Here is an 18,444-nt window from a genome sequence, read left to right as displayed (position 1 = left end):
GCTAGCCTGAGACGAGCCACCGCCTCTCTCTGAACCTTGGTTCCTGAATCCATGATATGGGGTGGGTGAGCTGTGCCCAGGCTGAGAGCTGCGTGAGAGCATGTTGAGAAGAGAGCCCCGCTTTGGGGCAGACCTGAGTTCACCTTCAAGATCTGCCTCTTACTGATTGTGGGCCTCGGACAAAGAGCTTAAGCTCCCTGGGCCTTGGGCTTCTCATCTGTAAAATGGGGCTGATAATTCTTGCCTCCTGGCGGACAGTATCTACATGTGGTTGGCATCCATTAATGGGCGATGTTGTCACTAGGAAATGTTCGGTGAAACTGGAATGCACGGCCAGGGTGTCATTAGAGCAATTATCACCATAGCAACCAGGCCAAACTCCACTGTCTGACGCTCAGCTCCCTCCACCCCCAGACTGGCCCATCTGTCTCCCAGCCTTGCCACCCAATGACAGCAGCCACCACGGGGCTGATGGGGGATGACGGGACAGCCGAGCATAGGGCCTCTCCCCACCACTCCTTGGGGCGGGGAGTCCTGCTCAGCAGCTACACACCCAGACAGGTGCCAAGTCACTACCCAGCCCTATGGCAGTTTCGGGGAGGAAGGGGCACCTGAAAGGTGGTGATGTCCTGGGGACACGCCTTCCATCCAGGCGAGGCCCCGTTCAGCCTGCTGAGCGTGGTTCTGTGGGTGAGCACTGGAAAAGGAGTCAGGGATCTGGGCTCCAGCTGTGTGACCTTGGGCAAGTTACTCTACCTCTCTGTGCACTGGGGGAGCACTAACTCCTGCCCTCGCTGGCTCTTTCGGCCACAGTGAGGTTCAAAGGGGGCTGAAGGTGCTTTCTCACCTGCCTGACTTTGAATTCCCTGGGAGATGAGTCATAGCCTGCAAGGGGCAGGGAGAGGTGAAAGCCAAAAACTTCCGACCATCGTCCCTTAAAGCTTCAAAGAAAACAGTCCAGGATCTGGAGAGACTCTAGCACTTTTTAGAAAGAGATTTCAACCCAAGACTACACCAGGCCACTAACAGGTGGGGAGATCAGGTGCCCGGAGTGGCTGCGGCCCCCCCAAACCACCGCTCTTTTGCCTTCATATCTTTGCACATGCTGTTCCCTCGGTCTGAAACACCTATCTCCCTCCTCCAGCTGACTGTCTCGCTTTTCCCTCAGGCTCTGGCCAGCGGGTCCCTCTGCCCAGAAGGGCTTCCTGATCCCTCGAGCTGGGCAAGTGGTCCCTCTTCCATAGTCCCACTGCTGTCCATCCCCTTCCCCCATGCCCGTTCGGACTGCCCTGTTTTCCTGGCAGACTTCCATTATGGGCTGGGGCTTCTCAAGGCAGGCATTTGGTCTTGAAGGTTGCAGAGTCCCTTGAACACCATGGGGGGGCAGGGCAGGTCATCCGTATTGGTTAAATAATAAGGACCACCCCCACACAAGCCCCCACCATGCACTGGGCTCTGGGCTAGGCACTTCCTAGCTGGAAGGCTCCACCTTTTCCCCTCCATCAGTCCCCAGCCAGAGGCGACACAGGTGGTCATCCACCTGCACTGACAGCTTCCCAGGGCTGGTAGGGGGAGGGCAGGCCAGAAGGGCGTGTCTGAACAACCTCCTCCACACCTGGCCTGAAACGCCTGGAGGGAGGGCTGTGAATCCTGTCCCCAGCGGCAGGAGGGAAAATGCTCATTCATTCATTCATTCATTCATTCAAGGTCGCAGCCTCCCACTCTGTGACCCAGTCCCTGTTTGTACCCGGAGCTGGTAGGCCACCCCCCACCTCCCTGCCTCCTCTTATCCTGTCCCCCCACCCCCTCCTTCACTGTCCAGCCATTTGTCCTCTCCCCACCAGGCCAGAGCCCCCTCCTGTAGGCAGAGGCTGAGCCCGGATCCCTCCTGTGGCCTCAGCGCCCGCACACAGTAGGCGCTCAATAAATGCGTGCTCTGCAGCAGCTGTGAAAGGGGAGCGAGCCCCCGAGGTAGGGGGGTGGGGGGACCCCGGCCAGGCGATCGGCCGATCGGGGGGACCTGTCACCTGGACGGGCGGCCGCCCGCCCGCACTTCCTCCCGCCGCCCCGCCCCTTCCACATTCCTGCCCCGCCGGGCCTGCCCCGCGCCGGTCCCTGCGCCGCCGCCCGGCCCGACCCCGCCGCGCGCCCCGGCCCCTCCGCGGCCCCGCGATGGAGGCGGCCACGGCCGCGGGCGAGGAGGAGGTCCCGGGCGTGCCGTCCGTCAAGGTGGTCCTGGTGGGCGACGGCGGCTGCGGGAAGACGTCGCTGCTGATGGTGTTCGCCCACGGGGCCTTCCCCGAGGTGAGTGCCAGCGCCCCGCGGGGCCGGCCGGTGGCCTGGGGCAGGGGTGGGGTGGGGGGTGCGGGCTTGGGGAAGGGGCTGCCAGGGATGCGGGGTCAAGGGCAGCAAGCTCCCCATCTCGCTGTGCCATCTGGGCTGAAGGCCCCAGGGATGTCATCTGCAGAGTGGGGAGGAGGGCACCTACTTAGGGAAAGGCACCGGGGACCGATCCAGACACACTGGGTACCGTCGCGGGCCCTGGGAGCGCTTGGTGGCACGGCTTGGCTCGGTGCCGGCTCGGAAGCCAGGATGCCTGGGATCAAATCACAGCTTTGCCACTTCGAGCTGTGTGCCCTTGGGCAAGTGCCCTACCCTCTCTGTGCCCATTTCTTTAACTGTATAATAGGAACCATAGGAACGTGCCCACTCCGCAGGGTCTCTGTGAGGGGTGGATTTAGACTGGTCATGCAGTGGGCACTGAGCTTGTGCACAGTAGGACTCAGGGGAGTTGGTGACTGTCCCTTTAGGGTACTCTCTTCCCTCCCCACCCCCAGCTCTGGCCCCCACACTGGGCATCCCAGTGGAGGGTAAGAGCACCGGCCCTGGGGTCACACTGCTGGGAGGGCACCTCGGCTCTGTAACTCCTCACATGACCCTCGCTAACTCGCTCAGCCTCTCTGAGCCTCAGTTTTCTCCCAGCGACCTCATGGGATGGAGGGACCCCAAGAGTGAAGTAGAAATAAGGTGACGCTGCTCAATGGCTCTGTGCGGTGCCTGGCATGGCGTGGGCACTCTGGGCATGGTGACTATCCTTCCTTCACCCCCCTCCCCCACTCCAGGCACCGGGACAGGGCAGGGCCGGATCCCCCCAGGTGCCGCCCCAGTCCAGCCACCCCAAGAATCCATGGGTTTGCTTCCAGCAACTCTGCTTCCTCCCTTTCTCCTCCGAACCCCCCGGGGCTGTGTGGGTGGGTGCTGGACAGTCTTGGCAGGGGAGGTGGGAGAGGCCGGCCTGGTGACAGCCAGCCTTGGGGCTTTCTTTAACTGGGGCAATGTGGGGCCGGCTCTTAACTTGGGACTTTTTGAGCCGACGTCAGCCCATTTGGCCAGACATAGGGTTTTTGGTCAGTTGTGGGGTGGCCGTGTTTCCAGGCCCCTGGACGCTGCCCTGGTGGGAACCTCGCAATTGCAGCATGGTGGGCCGCTAAGCGTTTTGCAATCACTGCACTGCAAGCGGTTTGAAGGACACATGAGCTGGCCAGGGGCGGGGAGGGTATGTTTGTCACCAAGGGGGTGGACCTACAAGCCCATGTTCCACCCCCTGGTGAGTGCCAAGAGCAGCCTCTTTTGTTAAACAAACCACCCATCTGAGAGCTGGGAAGGTGCTCATTGTACAGGTGGGAAAACTGAGACCAGAGGGGTAGTCTCCCTTGGGGCAGGCAGTGGGCAGGGGCAGTGCTGGTCTGGAAGCTGGCCCTCCCCTCCCTGCTCCAGCCTGGACACTCTCTGCAGCCCCCCTTATCCCAGTGCTCTGCCTGCTGGACCCAGCCTCCTCCTGCCCCCTGCTCCAGGTCTCCTCCTCCAGGCAGCCCTCAGCCTGGGAGGCAGCAGCTAGGAGGCTTGGGCAGAGAGCAGGCTGGGGGTTTGGAGAGGCCTCTCTGGCCCTCCACTGGCAGGGGCGTCGGGGTGGAGGGAGCTCCCGAGGCAGGTGGGGATACCTGGGGGTCAGTCCCTTCTGATATTAGCTGCATCCTTCCCGGTCTGTGCCAGGACCCCCAGGGTGTCCTGCTCAGGAGAACCCCTGACACCCCTCACTCAAGCTGTGTCCCTGACCTGTAATGCTCCATCGGTCCGTCCCCGAACCCCATGATGGCAGCCCTGGGGCCGGAGTCATGTCTGTCCTGGCCTGGCCTGGGCTGGTCTCTCTGGCTCAACAGATAAGATTAGGTTCCTGTGACACTTCTGGGACAAAGGGTGACCCTGCCTGACCATTCAAAGGTTACAACAGTAGGTGTGGACGAGGTGTCCAGGATGATGTTCCCCAGTGGAAGGAAGTGCTGTGGCAGTCACGAACTCTGGATGGGGCTTTCCTGCTCGCTGCAGGCACCGGGGACAGGGCAGGAACTGGACCTGGTGACCTCAGAAAGGCAGGTGGCCGGGGACAGCATCCTGGCTCCGTCGCTGACAAGCTGTCCGGCGTCTCACTTCCCCCTCTCTGGACCTCCACATTCTCATCAGAAAAAGGGGACTGAACCGATACCCTAAGGTGGCAAGGATCAGGGATGGTGGCTGCAGAGGCTCACTCACAGTAGGTCTTCAGAGTTCACGGGCGCTGGGGACATCACCAGGGTCATTTGCAAAGTGCTGACACATTTCCCGAGAGCTTCCATCGGGAGGGTCCTGCCCCAGCCCCTCTCCTGGTGAGTGGGTAGTCAACCTGGGAGATTATAGAGACAGCTGTCACCCACATTCCAGGGCAAAGGTCAGGGGCTGGCAAGGGGCTGGGAAAGGTGGTGACCCCTGGAGGGCATGGACAGTGACTGGCGAGCCTCTAAGTGCCGGGTCTTGGTGCTAAGGGCTTCACCTGGACGCCAGGCTTCCTACTTCATCTTCCCGTTTAACCAGCAAGGGGGCTGCCGCTCAGAGTGGCCAAGTGACTGGTCCAAGGTCACAGAGCCGGTGAGGGCCAGAGCTTGAGGGGAGGGGCCCTGGGGCAGGCCCTGGGGAGGCAGTTGGGGTCCTGGGCTGTTCCTATTGGTACAGGGAGTGATGGGGTGGCCAAGTCCAGGGTGGGTTGCACCCCCCACCCCCCCATCCCCACCCTAAGGCTATCCCTAACCTCTCCATCTTCCTCAGCTGCCAAAACAGGAACCTGAATTCCTCCCCACCCACCCACCCCTAGCTGCCTTCCCAGTGCCCTGTTTACAAGACAGAGTAAGACCCGCAGCCAGCTCTTGTGTCCTGCAAAACGTTTGCATGTATGGCAATGCCAGATGCCTAGTGGCCCACTGGGCCATAATTGTTAGGCCCCCACCGCTGTCCCTCTGACAAAGTGCTGCCCCTCCCCCCGCTGGCCAGGGCCTGACTCAGAGGGCCAGCTGGCGGGAGGGCAGGTGAGACGTCCTCCTGAGTCATCAGCAGGTGGGGGCCCCACCCGGCATGCGAGGGCAGGGAGGGCAGGGTCCCCACCCTGGGGCCATAATCCTACCACCACCCTTAAGGGAGCACGCATGGCCTGGGGACCCAAGATCTCAGGGCAAGGGGCTGCCTGGTAGGAGAATTAAAAAAAAAAAAAAAAACCCTCCAGTCACCCTATCTCGCCAAAGCTCCCCTCTTCATCCCTGCATCTTCCCCTGTGTACAAAACCTGTCCCGTTTCCCGTTCTTCCAGCCTCTATGGAGAGGAGTTGAGACCAGGTGGAGCGGGCAGGGGTAGACGGGTCTGTGCTCTGAGTGGCCCCCTGCCGAGGCCAGGAGGGGCAAGTAAGAGAAGCAGAAACACAGGATGGGAACAAGGAAGTGGGGGGGGGGGGGGGTCCCATAGGACTGGGAGAGGTTACAGGACAGAGTAAGGACCCCAAAGAGCTGCTTCCCAGAGCAGAGACCGGGTCTTGTTTATTGCTTGCTCCCTGGTGTCCACAATGAGGTGCAGAGAAGGTGCTAGTGTTTGTTGAATTTTGAATGAATGATTGAATGAGTTAACGAATGTGCACGCAGATGTAGGTTAATGTCGTTTCAAGAGGAGGGGACAACACTTAGGCTCAGAAATGGGAGTGTCTCCTGTCCAGGGTGACAAAGAGAAAAACAACAGCCATTCCTGGAGTCCACGTTGGACATGAGGTTTTGTTATTCTGTGGAGCTTAATGTAATGGCCGGGTGCATCTCAGATGCTGGTGGGCCGATCATTAAAAGGTGTGGGTGAGTCCCTTGAAGGTCCAATGAGGGGAAAGTAAATAAATAAATAAAAAATATATATTTATATGGAACTGTTGGACTTTTCCATCTGGAAAGCTCCAGGTGCCCCCTCAACCACTGGGGCCTCCCAAGAAAAGAGGCCAAGCCCTGGAATTTTTAAAAAAATTTATTTATTTATTAATTTAAAAAAAATTTAACAACAAACAAACAAACACATTAACATATGATCATTCTGCTCTACACATATAATCAGTAATTCACAATATCATCACATAGTTGCATATTCATCATTTCTTAGAACGTTTGCATCAATTCAGAAAAAGAAATAAAAAAACAACAGAAAAAAAAAGATTATACATACCATGCCCCTTACCCCTCGCTTTCATTGATCACTAGCATTTCAAACTAAATTTATTTTAACATTTGTTCCCCCTATTATCCATTTTTATTCCATATATTCTACTTGTCTATTGACAAGGTAGATAAAAGGAGCATCAGACACAAGGTTTTCACAATCGCACAGTCACATTGTGACAGCTATATCATTATACAATCATCATCAAGAAACATGGCTACTGGAACACAGCTCTACATTTTCAGGCAGTTCCCTCCAGACCCTCCATTACATCTTGAATAACAAGGTGATATCTACTTAATGCGTAAGAATAACCTCCAGGATAACCTCTGGACTCTGTTTGGAATCTCTCAGCCTTTGACACTTTGTCACATTTCCCTCTTCCCCCTTTTGGTCGAGAAGGTTTTCTCAATCCCTTGATGCTGAGTCTCAGCTCATTCTAGGATTTCTGTCCACAGTGCCAGGAAGGTCCACACCCCTGGGAGTTATGTCCTACGTAGACAGGGGGAGGGTGGTGAGTTTGCTTGTTGTGTTGGCTGGAGAGAGAGGCCACATCTGAACAACAAAAGAGGCTCTCTTGGGAGTGACTCTCAGGCCTAAATTTTAAGTAGACTTGACCTATCCTTTATGGGGTTAAGTTTCATATGAACAAACCCCAAGACTGGGGGCTCAGCCTATAGCTTTGGTTGTCCACACTGCTTGTGAGAATATCAAGAATTCAACTTGGGGAAGTTGAATTTCTCCCCGTTCTCACCGTTCCCTGAAGGGGACTTTGCGAATACTTTTCCACTCACTGATCAAATCACTCTGGAATTCATCAGAAGCCCTGGAATTTGCCTTTATGAAACTTATGTCTGTAGTGGAAAAGCTAAGACTACCTGTATAACCAGGCCTGGGAGTTGCTTCCTGGAAAACTCTTTCGTTGCTCCTCTCTCTTTCTCTCTGGGCCCAACGCTTCTGGGAAAATCATTGCCCACTTCCCCACCCCCAGTGGACATGGCATTCAGGAGTGATAGTGTCCCTGACAACGTGGGACAGGATGGGTCTTCCTAGTCAAGGAGGGAAGAAGAAGTGTAATAAAATAAGGCATCAGTGGCCAAGAGAGATCAAATGGAGTCAAGAGACTATTCTGGAGGCTGCTCTTATGCAGGCATCAGTTAGATAGTGCCAATTGCCATGGTCTGCTAAACCCCAACCAACGTCACTCCTGTTGAGTCTTGAAAAGACTTACGACTTGAACTGAAACACTGTAAAAGTTTCATGCACTGAATTTGCTTTCCCAGAACCTATAATTTCCAAAGGCTCCCTAGGTCAGATAAATCCTGCAACCCAGAGGGACCAGCCTCTCCAAGATTACCAATTAATTACATCCCCCTATCCTTTAGTGTCAACACCCCTTCCCGACATGAAAAAGTCAGAACAGGCATTGCCCAAAGATCCCTAAAGCTTGGGAGAAAGATCAAAGGAGAAGAAGGAGGTGTAACAGAGAAGATAAGATTGAACAAACAAGTGTGACTGCTAAATCACCGTAATATTCCCTCTAGCCTCCAGTGTTTTGGAGCAGCTAGAAGGAAAAATCTGAAATAATGGAATGGTAGCCTATGACAAACTCTGAAATCTGTTCTGTAACTACTTGTTGAAGTGTGCTTTGAAATTACTGCTTTTTCTATCTTTTCTTTGTATATATGTTATATTTCACAGTTTAAAAAAAAGTTATAAAATAATGGTAGCTAGCGCATACCGAGAGCTCATTCTGTGCAGCACCGCAGTAAAGGGTCTTTGGGGATTCTCATGGCATCCTTCCAGCAACACTGTTGGGCAGGTGCTTTCATCAATCCCAGTGACAGCTGGAGAGGATGGAAGCAGAAGCTCTAGCCCTCCATCCCAGGCAGGCCAGTCCAGAGCCTTCCTGAAGCAACCATGCTCCTCCTGATTCCCAGAGTGGGGGCAATGCTGGGGGCATTCCTGAGACTCTGGCTTGAACGCCCAGGCCCCGTGCCTCTCATAAGCCTCCCCCTTGGCCTTTCCTTCCCCAGAGCTACACGCCCACGGTGTTTGAGCGGTATCTCGCCAACCTGCAAGTGAAAGGGAAACCAGTGCGCCTCCAGATCTGGGACACGGCAGGTGGGTGTGCCAGAGGCTCAGGGAGGGACAGGGTGGGATGCAGGGCTTCTGTGAGCCACAGATGCTGGGTGGCGGAGCTCACCCCTTCCTTCCATGCCAGAGAGGCCAACCCTTCTCCAAAGGACAGGTGTTGGCCTGGATCGGAGGTTCCCAGGAACCTCACCCCCTCCCACCACCTCGCTCCTGCAGATGCAACCTCCTTCCCTGCAGCCCCGTGTACGCTGGGACAAAGGAGAATCTGGAGCTCCTAAACTCAAGGGGTGGACTGTTCCCAGCCTGCTTGACCTCTGTCCTCTAGCTTCCTGGCCTCACCCACTTGAGGTTTCAGAGTCAAGCCTACGCAGGGCTCAAAGCTAAACTCAGTGAATCCCAATGGCCCCTTTACCTTGAACAGACTAATGTGTCTTGGGCGGGGGTCCTGTCTGGCCTTCCCCCACCACCCTCTCTTGGCTTCTTCCAGAATGGCTCTCTCAGTAGGTTTCTTACCCGGGCCAGGGCTGGTCTGATCCCAAGGAGGGGCCGTTCCTATGGAATAATCCTGCCCCCTGCCTGGTGAGCCGACCCTGTCCGGTGGGCAGGAGACCTGGGAGAGAGTGACACCCCCCTCTCTGCCCAGGGCAAGAAGACTATGACCGCATGCGACCCCTCTTCTACCCCAATGCCGACATCCTTCTGCTGTGCTTTGATGTCACCAGCCCATACAGCTTTGACAACGTCTTTAACCGGGTAGGTTAAACCATCAGAGCCGGGCCGGCCTGGACGACCTCAAGTCCAGCGCCTTTGGTATCTCCTGGGGGAAACTGAGGCCCAAAGGGACGGCAACTCCACCTAGGGTCACATGGGGGTTTGGTGGCAGTGTCTGGCCAGTGCCAGGCACTGTCTGAGACGTGCGTGTATCTGCTAGTTCAATCCCTCTGCCACCCTGTAGGGCAGATGCATTGTTATCTCCAGGCTGTCACTCACCCAAGGATAAACATGGTAAAGGGGGGATGGTGGGGCTAGAGCGCAGACAGTCTGCCCCACGCACTCATCAATCTCTCGGTGGAGCCCATCTAAGTGCCAGGCACTGTCCTAGATGTAGATGGAGTTGGTGGGACCAGGGCGAGAGGTGGGTGGATCCTGGATCTATTCTGAAGCCAGAGCTGTCAGGATTTGCAGGTGGGTTGACATGGGCTGGGAGGGGGCTGTGTCCAGCCGAGCGCCTGGAAGGTGTGGGATGCAAGGGGAGGGGGTCCGAACAACAGAAGTAGGGGCCTGCAGTTCCGGAAGAGGGCAGGGCAGGGCTGGAGAGAGATGCATCTGGGAGGTGGGGAAGTTAGGGCCACGCGACCGTGTGGTGTCACCCAAGGGGGGGGGCAGCTAGAGAAGAGGGGGGACAAGTCCTGAGCCTTGAATAGGAGGAGGGGGAGGGCTGGTGAGAATGGAGGCGAACCTGAGAGCTTGGTCCTGGGGTGGGTAAGCACAGACCAGATTGCTAAAGGGGGAGCCGTGCCCTGCTCCCGGGTCAAGGCCATCTGGGGTCAAGCAGGTCAAGGGCTGGGAATTTCCTGTGGGATATAGCAAAGAGGGCAATTTTGGTGGAGGAGTGGGGGTGAGGGGAGTCTTCCCAGGACCCCGCAAAGGCCCCTTTGAGCTCCAGGAGCTGGACAACTTGACGTCCATTTGTCCTGAGTGGACAGACGGAGTAGGTGTGTGCTCCCGGAGGTACTGGGTCCCTGTCTTGATTCCGGGTCAAAACACCCTGGCCCTGGTGACCTCGCCGTCCATGGAGCAGTGGCCACGAGATAGGAGTGGGTGGGTCCCTGCCAACAGGCTGGCAAGCCGGCGGCTCAGCTGCCCGATCTAAGAGAGAGGGGCAGGGTTCTGGAGTGGGTGGGACCATGGCCAAGTCACTAGCCTCCCCATGCCTCAGTTGCCACATCTATACAGTGGGCTTTCTGACAGCAGCTGCTTCCTAGGGACTTGGGGGTGGGGGGGACTGATGAGTCTACGTGTGTAGATCCGTCCATAAGAGACGGGCACAGAGTGCATTCTGCCTAAATGCAGCTGAGCTGCTCACTGTCGCCGGGTCGAGCCTGGAGAACCGGAGGGTGGCCCGTGAGACCAGAGTGCCATCTCCGTGCCATCCCCGACTCTCCCCGTCCACCGGGGTGGGGGGTGCCCTCCTGATGGCCACGTCCACCTCCCCGCAGTGGTACCCGGAGGTGAATCACTTCTGCAAGGCGGTGCCCATTATCGTGGTGGGCTGCAAGACGGACCTGCGCAAGGACAAGTCCCTGGTAAAGAAGCTGCGGAAAAGCAAGCTGGAGCCAGTGACCTACTACAGGGTACGGGAACCCCAGGCAGCGGGGAGGAGAGGAGGGGGCGGGAGAGGGGAGCGCTGAGCCACACCCACCCACCCAGCCTCTGGGTCCCCAGGCAGCCAACTGGGGTGGGGTGGGGAGCTGATGCTCTTGGAAGTGGCACCCGGAACCTTCTGGAAGCGTCTCCCTGCAGAAGGGAGGGCAAGGGGGTCTGCACATCGGATAGTCCTACCCGCCCACTTCACAGATAGGGAACCCGAGGCCCAGGGGGGTCGCGGGCTGTGCAATCTGCGGGACCCTCTCTGCCACGCTCTGACCTTGTTTTGGGGGTTGTTGGCGGCTTGAGAGGCAAAGAGACGCCGCCAGGAACTGATATGGGAAAGCTAGGGGCCTGGAAGCTGTGGCTACCCTGGAGACTCTCCGGGATGGCCAGGGGGGCTCGGGGAGGCAGGACACGGGGTCCCCCCCAGCGGCCCCACCTCACGGCAGCCCCGCTGTCCTCTCCCCATCCTCCCCCCGCCAGGGCCAGGAGCTGGCGCGGTCGGTGGGTGCCGTGGCCTACCTGGAGTGCTCGGCTCGGCTCCATGACAACGTCCACGCTGTGTTCCAGGAGGCGGCCGAGGTGGCTCTCAGCAGCCGCTGGCGCATCTTCTGGCGGCGGATTACCCGGAGCTTTTGCGTGGTGATCTGACCGGCCGACGAGGGGCGGGGGGGTTCCCCTGCCCCTGACCTCTCTACCTACCTCCGAGCACCGCGGGAGGGAGCTGGGTGCTGACCTTCTGCTGAGTCACCGGACTGTCCCCGCAAAATGATGGGGCCCACTCACTCCAGGCCTGGGACCTGGGATTCCCAGGAGTGGAGAGAAACCCCTGTAAGGCTTGAAGAGAACGGTTCCCGGGCCCTCCAAGCGTTCCGGAGTGCTCGTTCTGGAGTACCCTGGGAATCACTGAGACCCCCAGCTCGCAAAGCTGGGCTGCTGGTCCTGGAGAGAATTGTGCCACCTGGCGGCTGTTCCCAGGCCTGCACCTCCCCGGATCTAACGTGTTCAGGACCATCTGGCCAGAACCCGCCCTGGCCTTTCCCTACTCCCCGCCCCAGCGGTAACCGCAACAACTAAAATGACATCCTTGTCATATGCGTCCTGCCTGTTGTTTCAAAGTGCCTTTATACACGTGTCCTGAGGTGGATAGGACCTGCCCCATGCAGGCTTGGGAGTGGGGCTGCTTGGGTCCAAACTGGACAGTATCACTTCCAGCACCTTGGGCAAGGTACTCGAACCCTCTGAGCCTCAGTTTCCTCATCTGTGAAATGGGCCCAGCCATAGACTACAGCCTGGCATTGGTGGATAAGTCAGAGGGGTGTGAGGACTGGCACATGTGTCTCTGTATATTGAATCATCTCTGCTTAATATTCCTAACCCTGCAGAGAGAGAGAGGAGGTCACAGCCAGAACACATTCTTCCTGGAAGAGAACCCGTTTCTCCTCCTAGCTCCAAGCCCATCACTCACTTCACTTTCTTGCTAATACTCTCAGCCCGCTCAGCCGCAGCGTCCTGTCCCACCCTCCTTGCACAGCTCTGTGCGGCGTCCCGTGGGCCCCCTCCAGTTGCACCCCCTACTCTCGCTTTCCAGGGAAGTGACTTCTCTTTTCTAGTAACTTCCCCCCAACAGCCCCTGCAGGCTGCGTGCGGGGCCCCTCCTTTGTGCTTACCTCAGGTCATTGCAAACAGACCTGTTTCCCCGCTAGGTTTTTACTTTCTCAAAAATTTTTTTTTCCTTTTAACTGGAGCATCATAGGTTTACAGCAACCATGAGGGAAGCACAGAGTTGCCACGTACCCCCCACCCACACTTTCACACGGTTTTCTCTATTAACATTTTGCATTAGTGCAGTATGTTTTTTTGTGATTCATGAATCGATATCATAGTTAAGGTGCACTCTTGCTTTTTAGTTTTTATTGTGGTAACCTATGCAATATAAAATTTTCCATTTCAACCGCAGTTCAAGTACACAATTCATTGATCTTGATTACATTCACAGTTGTGTTACCACCAGCACCATCCTGTACCATCTTTTTCCATCACCCCAAACAGAAACTCTGCACCCATTAAGCATTAACTCCCCATTCCTGGCCCTCACCCCTGCCTGTATGAATCTGAATATTCTAATTATTTCATGTAAATGAGATGGATCGTGCAATATTAGTCCTTTTGTGTCTGGCTTGTTTCACTCAACACCTACCAGGCTTTGAGGGGTTCCCTGGGTAACAGCCCTGGCCCTTATCATATTGTTGGGCACATCAGAGCTCCTTAAACACTGGGCTGCTGAGGAATGAATGGCTGAGGCTCAGGCCACCTCGGGGAAGGAGAACGGACCAATGATTGGTCTCTGGCATTTTGCCATACACCCGCCGAGCAGCCTAGCTCTACTCCGAGAAGTTCACGCCACGGTGTCCCCTTGCCTGCACTCTGCACCTCCCAGGTACCCACCTGGGCACCAGACAGGGATTTTGTCACTTCAGCCTCACAGCAGCCCTAGAGGATGGGCTCCTTTATTCCCTTTGGCCAGATAGGAGAGTGCGGCTCGAGTTTTTGAAGCACCCCACCTGAGATGGCTATGGAAAAAAGGTGCAGGGCTCAGAGTCAAACCCAGATCTGCCACTGTCTATGGGGCCCAAGCACTGTGCCAGGCCAACAGGCCCAGCTTGTTCCCTAAACTAGGGGCTGGGGACGAAGACATGAAGAAGGCAAGGATCCTGGCTTCTTGAAGGGCAAAACACCTACCAAGGGATCCAGGAACGTGTGCCTTTTGAGAAATTGGGGAAGGGGGATGTTTGGGCTGTGTTTAGCTCCCTGGGGCCGGGGAAGGCAGAGGGAGGAGAAGAGGAAAGACCATCCCTGGCATGGGGTGTGCTGGAGGGAGGAGCTGTCAGGCCGGGAAAATCTGTTTCCCCTCTCCTGAGCAGCTTATACTAAACAGCCATGATCAGGGCAGCTCTGGCTGCTGTTTCCTGGTGTGGTTCAGAGCAAATCCTGAGGCCTGTAGGAGTTATTCATTCAGGCCAGAAGGGAAGCCCTGGCAGCTTGTGGTTCAGCCGGCCAGGTGGCCTGTGGGAAGGCGGCTCAGACACACCCCAGCTGGGCCGCTCCTGGGCGCCCCCGTCAGGAGCTGATTCCCCCCTTCAACCCCTGCTGAAAGGGGTTGGACAGACTTCAGATGGCTGACCTTACAGAATCAGTTATCGTGATTCACCACTTACTGAAAACTTCCCGCACACCCAGCTCTGGGCTCGGTCATTTTCCTTGCAGCAGTTCATTTCACATCCACGTCCCCTGATGAGCTGGGTCCTATTTCAACACTCACTTCACAGATGAAGAAATGGAGGTACAGAGGGCTTGGAAACTTGCCTAAGATCATAACATAAGCTAAGAAGTGTCAGGGCCAGGATGGGAGTCCAGGATCGTTCAACTCCAGGAGCCAGGCTGTCAACCCCTGCCCCGGACCCCCTGTCCTGGGATCTCCCACCATGGATCCCTGCCCTGAATCACCTGCCCTAGACCCCTCTCACCCTGGACCCCTCCTGGCACCCCTGTCCCATACCCCTTGTGGAGTATTTCTTGACTCCAGGCCCAGCTCCAAAGAGCTTACAATTTGGGGAGATAAGAAACTGTTTTTCAGGAACTGCACGTACCCCCTACTCACTCCCCACCTGCTGCTCACTGCTCCCGCCACAAACATTTCAGACAAGCTGAGGGCAGAGCCCTAAAGGTCAAGGGGTCTTCGCCAGACACCAGTCCGTTAGGGTAGGGCAGAGCTACGACTTGCAGGGAAGGCAGCTGGCAGGCCACAATACCCAGTAGCAGGGTGGTGCCCAAAGGGGTGCAAACTGGCAGGTACTGGGTTCCCCACAGGTGGAATCTTCAGCATTTGTCTGAAGGTAGCATGAGGTCATAATGAGGTAGCATTATTTGGTTCATTTCAGAGAAGAAAACAAAGACCAGAGTGACAGCATGACCTAAGTAGGGTCACACAGCGGAGGTGGGACTGAGCTTCAACTCAGGCTCCTTCTTCCCAGAGCATGCTGGGAGCTCCAGGTCTGCGGGGAGAGACTGGGGAGGGCTTCAGAGTGATGGGCAAACAGGATAGGGGCCGGGGAGATGGAAGATCCAGAGGGGTGCAGAGGTAGGAAAAGGGCTTCCATGGGCCAAGGTCCAGAGGGGGAAGTGGGCACCTGCCCGTCCTGTTTGGGGGCCACCCTGGCTGGAGAGGTCATGGTTAAGGGCCAGTGGGAATGAGAAAAGTACACTTGGACTTTCTCGCCAGCACTTGCTCTTGCCCTCACCAAGGGCCACTCCGATTTATTTTATCCAAGAGCTCATTACCATTTGAAATCTCCTTGTCTGGTTAGCGTAACTACATATATATTAACATTTACAGTAACCAAAAAAAGAGATCAGGCCTCAAATAGAGTTTAAAACGAAGCCAATCTGGCTGGGTCTAAATTAGAATATAGGGTAAAAGATGAGAGTGTGTCTGCTCCAGACTTTCACCTACTGTCTGACCAAAGGCAGAGAGGTTTATTATGTCTAGAACCCAAATCTCCTGTAACACACAATCTAAATCAACCCGTTTGGATAGCCCATTTAAACAACTCGAACTCCTGGAGTCCAGAATGGGAACGAGGCCTTGTATTTCTGTACAGCTTAATATAATACCAAGATACATCTCAGACTAAGGGGGGCTGATAATTAAGAAGTATTGGTAGAGGGTGCACGGGGGTAGTTCAGTGGTTGAAATGCCTGCCCTTCATGCAGGAGACTTGGGTTTGATTCCTGGACCATGCACCCCCCCCAAAAAAAAAGGATTGGTAGAGTCCCTTGAGGGTTCAAAGAGGGGGAAAAAGTGGAACTATTAAACTTTCCCATCTGGGAAACCCCCACATCCTCTCAACCATTGGGAACTTCCAAGAAAATAGGCCAAGCCCTGGATTTTGAGGAAACTTATTTCTGTAGGGGAAAAGCTAAGACTACCCATAATGAGGCCTAAGAAATGCTTCTAGGAAGCCTCTTTTTGCTTAGATGTGACCTTTTTCCTCTCTAAGAGACAAACTCTGCAAGGAAAATCATGACCTTCCCTGCTACATGGAACATGACATCCAGGGGTGGATATACTCCCTGACAGCGGGGAGTATAACTCCTGGGGATGCGTCTGGCCCTGGCACCATGGGATTGACTGTACTTTCCGGACCAAAAAAGGAAAAAGAAGTGTAATAAAATAAAGCATCAGTGGCTAAGAGAGATCAAATGCAGTCAAGAGACTATTCTGGAGGCTGCTCTTATGCAAGCTTCAGTTAGATAGTGCTCATTGCACTGGTTTGCTAAACATCACTCCTGTTGACTCTTAAGAACACCTACGGCTTGAACTGAGACTCTGTATAGGTTTCATGCGCTAGGTTTGCCTTCCTGGAACCTATAATTTCCAAAGGCTCCCTAGGTCAGATAAATCCTGAAACCCAGAGTGAACAGCGGCTCCAGAATTATCAATTGATTACCTCCCCCTATCCTTTAGCGTGGACACTCCCTTTCCAACCTGAAAATGTCAGAATAGGCATTGCCCGAGGGACCCTATAGATTGAGAGAAGGATTAAAGGAGAAGGAGGAGGTCTAAGAGAGAAAACATGATTTAACAAATGAGCATGGCTGCTAAGTCACTAAATAAATATATTCCTTCTAGCCTCCAGTGTTTTGGAGCAGTAAGAAGGAAAAGTCTGAGACGGTGACAAACTCTGGGTTCTGTTCTCTAACTACTCGTTGAAGTGTGCATTGAAAATTACTGCTTTTTTCTTTCTTTGCTTGTGTATATGTTATACTTTACAGTTAAAAAATTGCCTAGTCTGCCTCCCAGCTGGAATGCTAACTCCTCACGAACATGGCCTCTCCTAGTGTAAGCACTAAATAAATATGTGATGAATGAATGAATGAATGAACCAACACTATAGGTCAGTGTTCCACTTTAATCCTCATCAGCCTCTAGTCTCTCCGCCTCCTTCACCCTCCTTATTCCCATCAGAAATATCTTCCCAACGCAGGTCCAGTCCCGTCGCCGCCCCACCCCCGCCCTCCACCCCACCCCTGGCTCAATAACCTTCCATAGCTCCCTCGGCCCAGAGAAGAAAACCCAAGCTTCCCAGCTGGGGGGTTGATCTCCTGCATCCGGCCCCGCAGCCCATCTGCCCAGCTCTATCCTCAGGCCCCCTGCCCCTGCCCCGGCTAACCCCACCTTGGCCTGCCCTTCCTCCCAAGCCCGGCCCCACCTGCCCACCCCAAGTCCTCCAGGCCCAGCTCAGACCAGCTGGGGAACTGCGGGATTGCCCGCTCCTTCTTCCCGGGTCCCTGGGCTAAGGAACTGGGACTCCCCCCCACCCCCCACCCCATGCTCGGGAAAGGCCAGGCTGGACTCCATCAGATGACAAATCTGGTGGCAGGACTGGGACGCCCGGGAGGGTGGAGGCAGGAGCGGGGAGACCAGTTGGGCAGCTGCAGATGTCTGAGAAACAAGCCAGCACACGTCCAGGGTAGGTGGCTTCTGGGCTGGGAAGCTGGGGGCGGGGAGGGAGGACGGTGGGAGCCGCGGAGAGCGTGGGAAGTCCTCGGGCCCCGCCCCCCTGCGTGGGACCCCAGAAAAGGCAGCACCTTCCCAGGGACACCAGCACCTGGAGAGGCGGGGACGACTCAGGTGGCCAGCTTCCAACCCAGCCTCTCTCTTCCCTGCCCAGCCGGCCGGTGTTTCAGGACCCGACCCTGCCCCACCTGCCACACCCAGCGATTCCAGGTGTCAGAGGAGGGCGCGGGCAGTGACAGCCCTTGGAGGCGGCTGGCCTACGATCAGGGGCTGCTCTTCTCCTCCCCTCCTCGCCCAACAGTCCCCCGCCCCTCCCCCTTTCAGCACCCCATAACCCCGCCTGGACAGGCAGGCAGGGCCGACGGGTGGGAGGGGACAGCCAGGGCCAAGGAATACAAACCAAACCGCGGTGTCTTGGTTTCCCCACACCGCCTCCGCCTGAGCCTCGAGGCTGTCTGCTGGGAAGGCAGGGGGCGGGGGTGGGGGGGTGGGGACCCCGAGTCATCTCCTCCAGGACAGGCCCCACCCTGGGCGGGACACACGCTGTGAGTCACCCAGCTTCCCTCTCTCTCCCCTCCCCACGGGCAGCGCCCCAGGGCCCCAGCAGGTGGCCCCACCTCACGGCTCTTCCTGGCTCCCTCCAGCCTCCTTCTGCTTCTGGGGTCCCTTCCTTGGGAGCATGAGGACTCCCAGCCCCAGGAAGTCAGGCTAGGAGCAGAACCATTCCCAAACCACCTTGGAAGGCTTTGTCTCCAGGCTGAAAACTTCTGTTACTATGCCGAGCGTGGGAAGAAGGGGCTTTATCCTGGGTTGGAAACCTGGCTCTGCAACTTACCAGCTGTGTG

General features: G+C 56.1%; 1 protein-coding gene across 2 annotated transcripts; it reads left to right on the top strand.

The window, feature by feature from the left end:
* Nucleotides 1–2,164: 2,164 nt before the first annotated feature.
* RHOD (ras homolog family member D) lies at nucleotides 2,165–16,959 on the top strand. 2 transcript variants are annotated; one of them, XM_077115582.1, is made up of 5 exons: nucleotides 2,165–2,304; nucleotides 8,589–8,676; nucleotides 9,293–9,402; nucleotides 10,869–11,003; nucleotides 11,503–14,016. In XM_077115582.1, the coding sequence occupies exons 1-5, from the start codon at nucleotides 2,173–2,175 to the stop codon at nucleotides 11,668–11,670; spliced, it is 633 nt and encodes a 210-aa protein (XP_076971697.1). In that variant the 5' UTR covers nucleotides 2,165–2,172; the 3' UTR covers nucleotides 11,671–14,016. The 2 variants fall into 2 exon arrangements, with proteins under 2 accessions (XP_076971697.1, XP_076971698.1); XM_077115583.1 differs by lacking the exons at nucleotides 8,589–8,676; nucleotides 9,293–9,402 and having other exon boundaries at nucleotides 11,503–16,959.
* Nucleotides 16,960–18,444: the final 1,485 nt, after the last annotated feature.

This window comes from Tamandua tetradactyla, chromosome 9, assembly GCF_023851605.1.
Source record: "Tamandua tetradactyla isolate mTamTet1 chromosome 9, mTamTet1.pri, whole genome shotgun sequence".
Taxonomy (NCBI): Eukaryota; Metazoa; Chordata; class Mammalia; order Pilosa; family Myrmecophagidae; genus Tamandua; species Tamandua tetradactyla.
Note: the sequence above shows the minus strand (reverse complement) of the source record. Positions and strands in the feature narration are given on the sequence as shown.

What these genes read in the sequence shown, in the direction of transcription:
- RHOD (XM_077115582.1), top strand. Translation starts at nt 2,173, where the DNA reads ATGGAGGCGGCCACGGCCGCGGGCGAGGAGGAGGTCCCGGGCGTGCCG. An exon ending in CCCACGGGGCCTTCCCCGAG is followed by an intron (nt 2,305 to 8,588) that starts GTGAGTGCCAGC and finishes TTCCTTCCCCAG; the next exon opens with AGCTACACGCCCACGGTGTT. An exon ending in TTGACAACGTCTTTAACCGG is followed by an intron (nt 9,403 to 10,868) that starts GTAGGTTAAACC and finishes ACCTCCCCGCAG; the next exon opens with TGGTACCCGGAGGTGAATCA.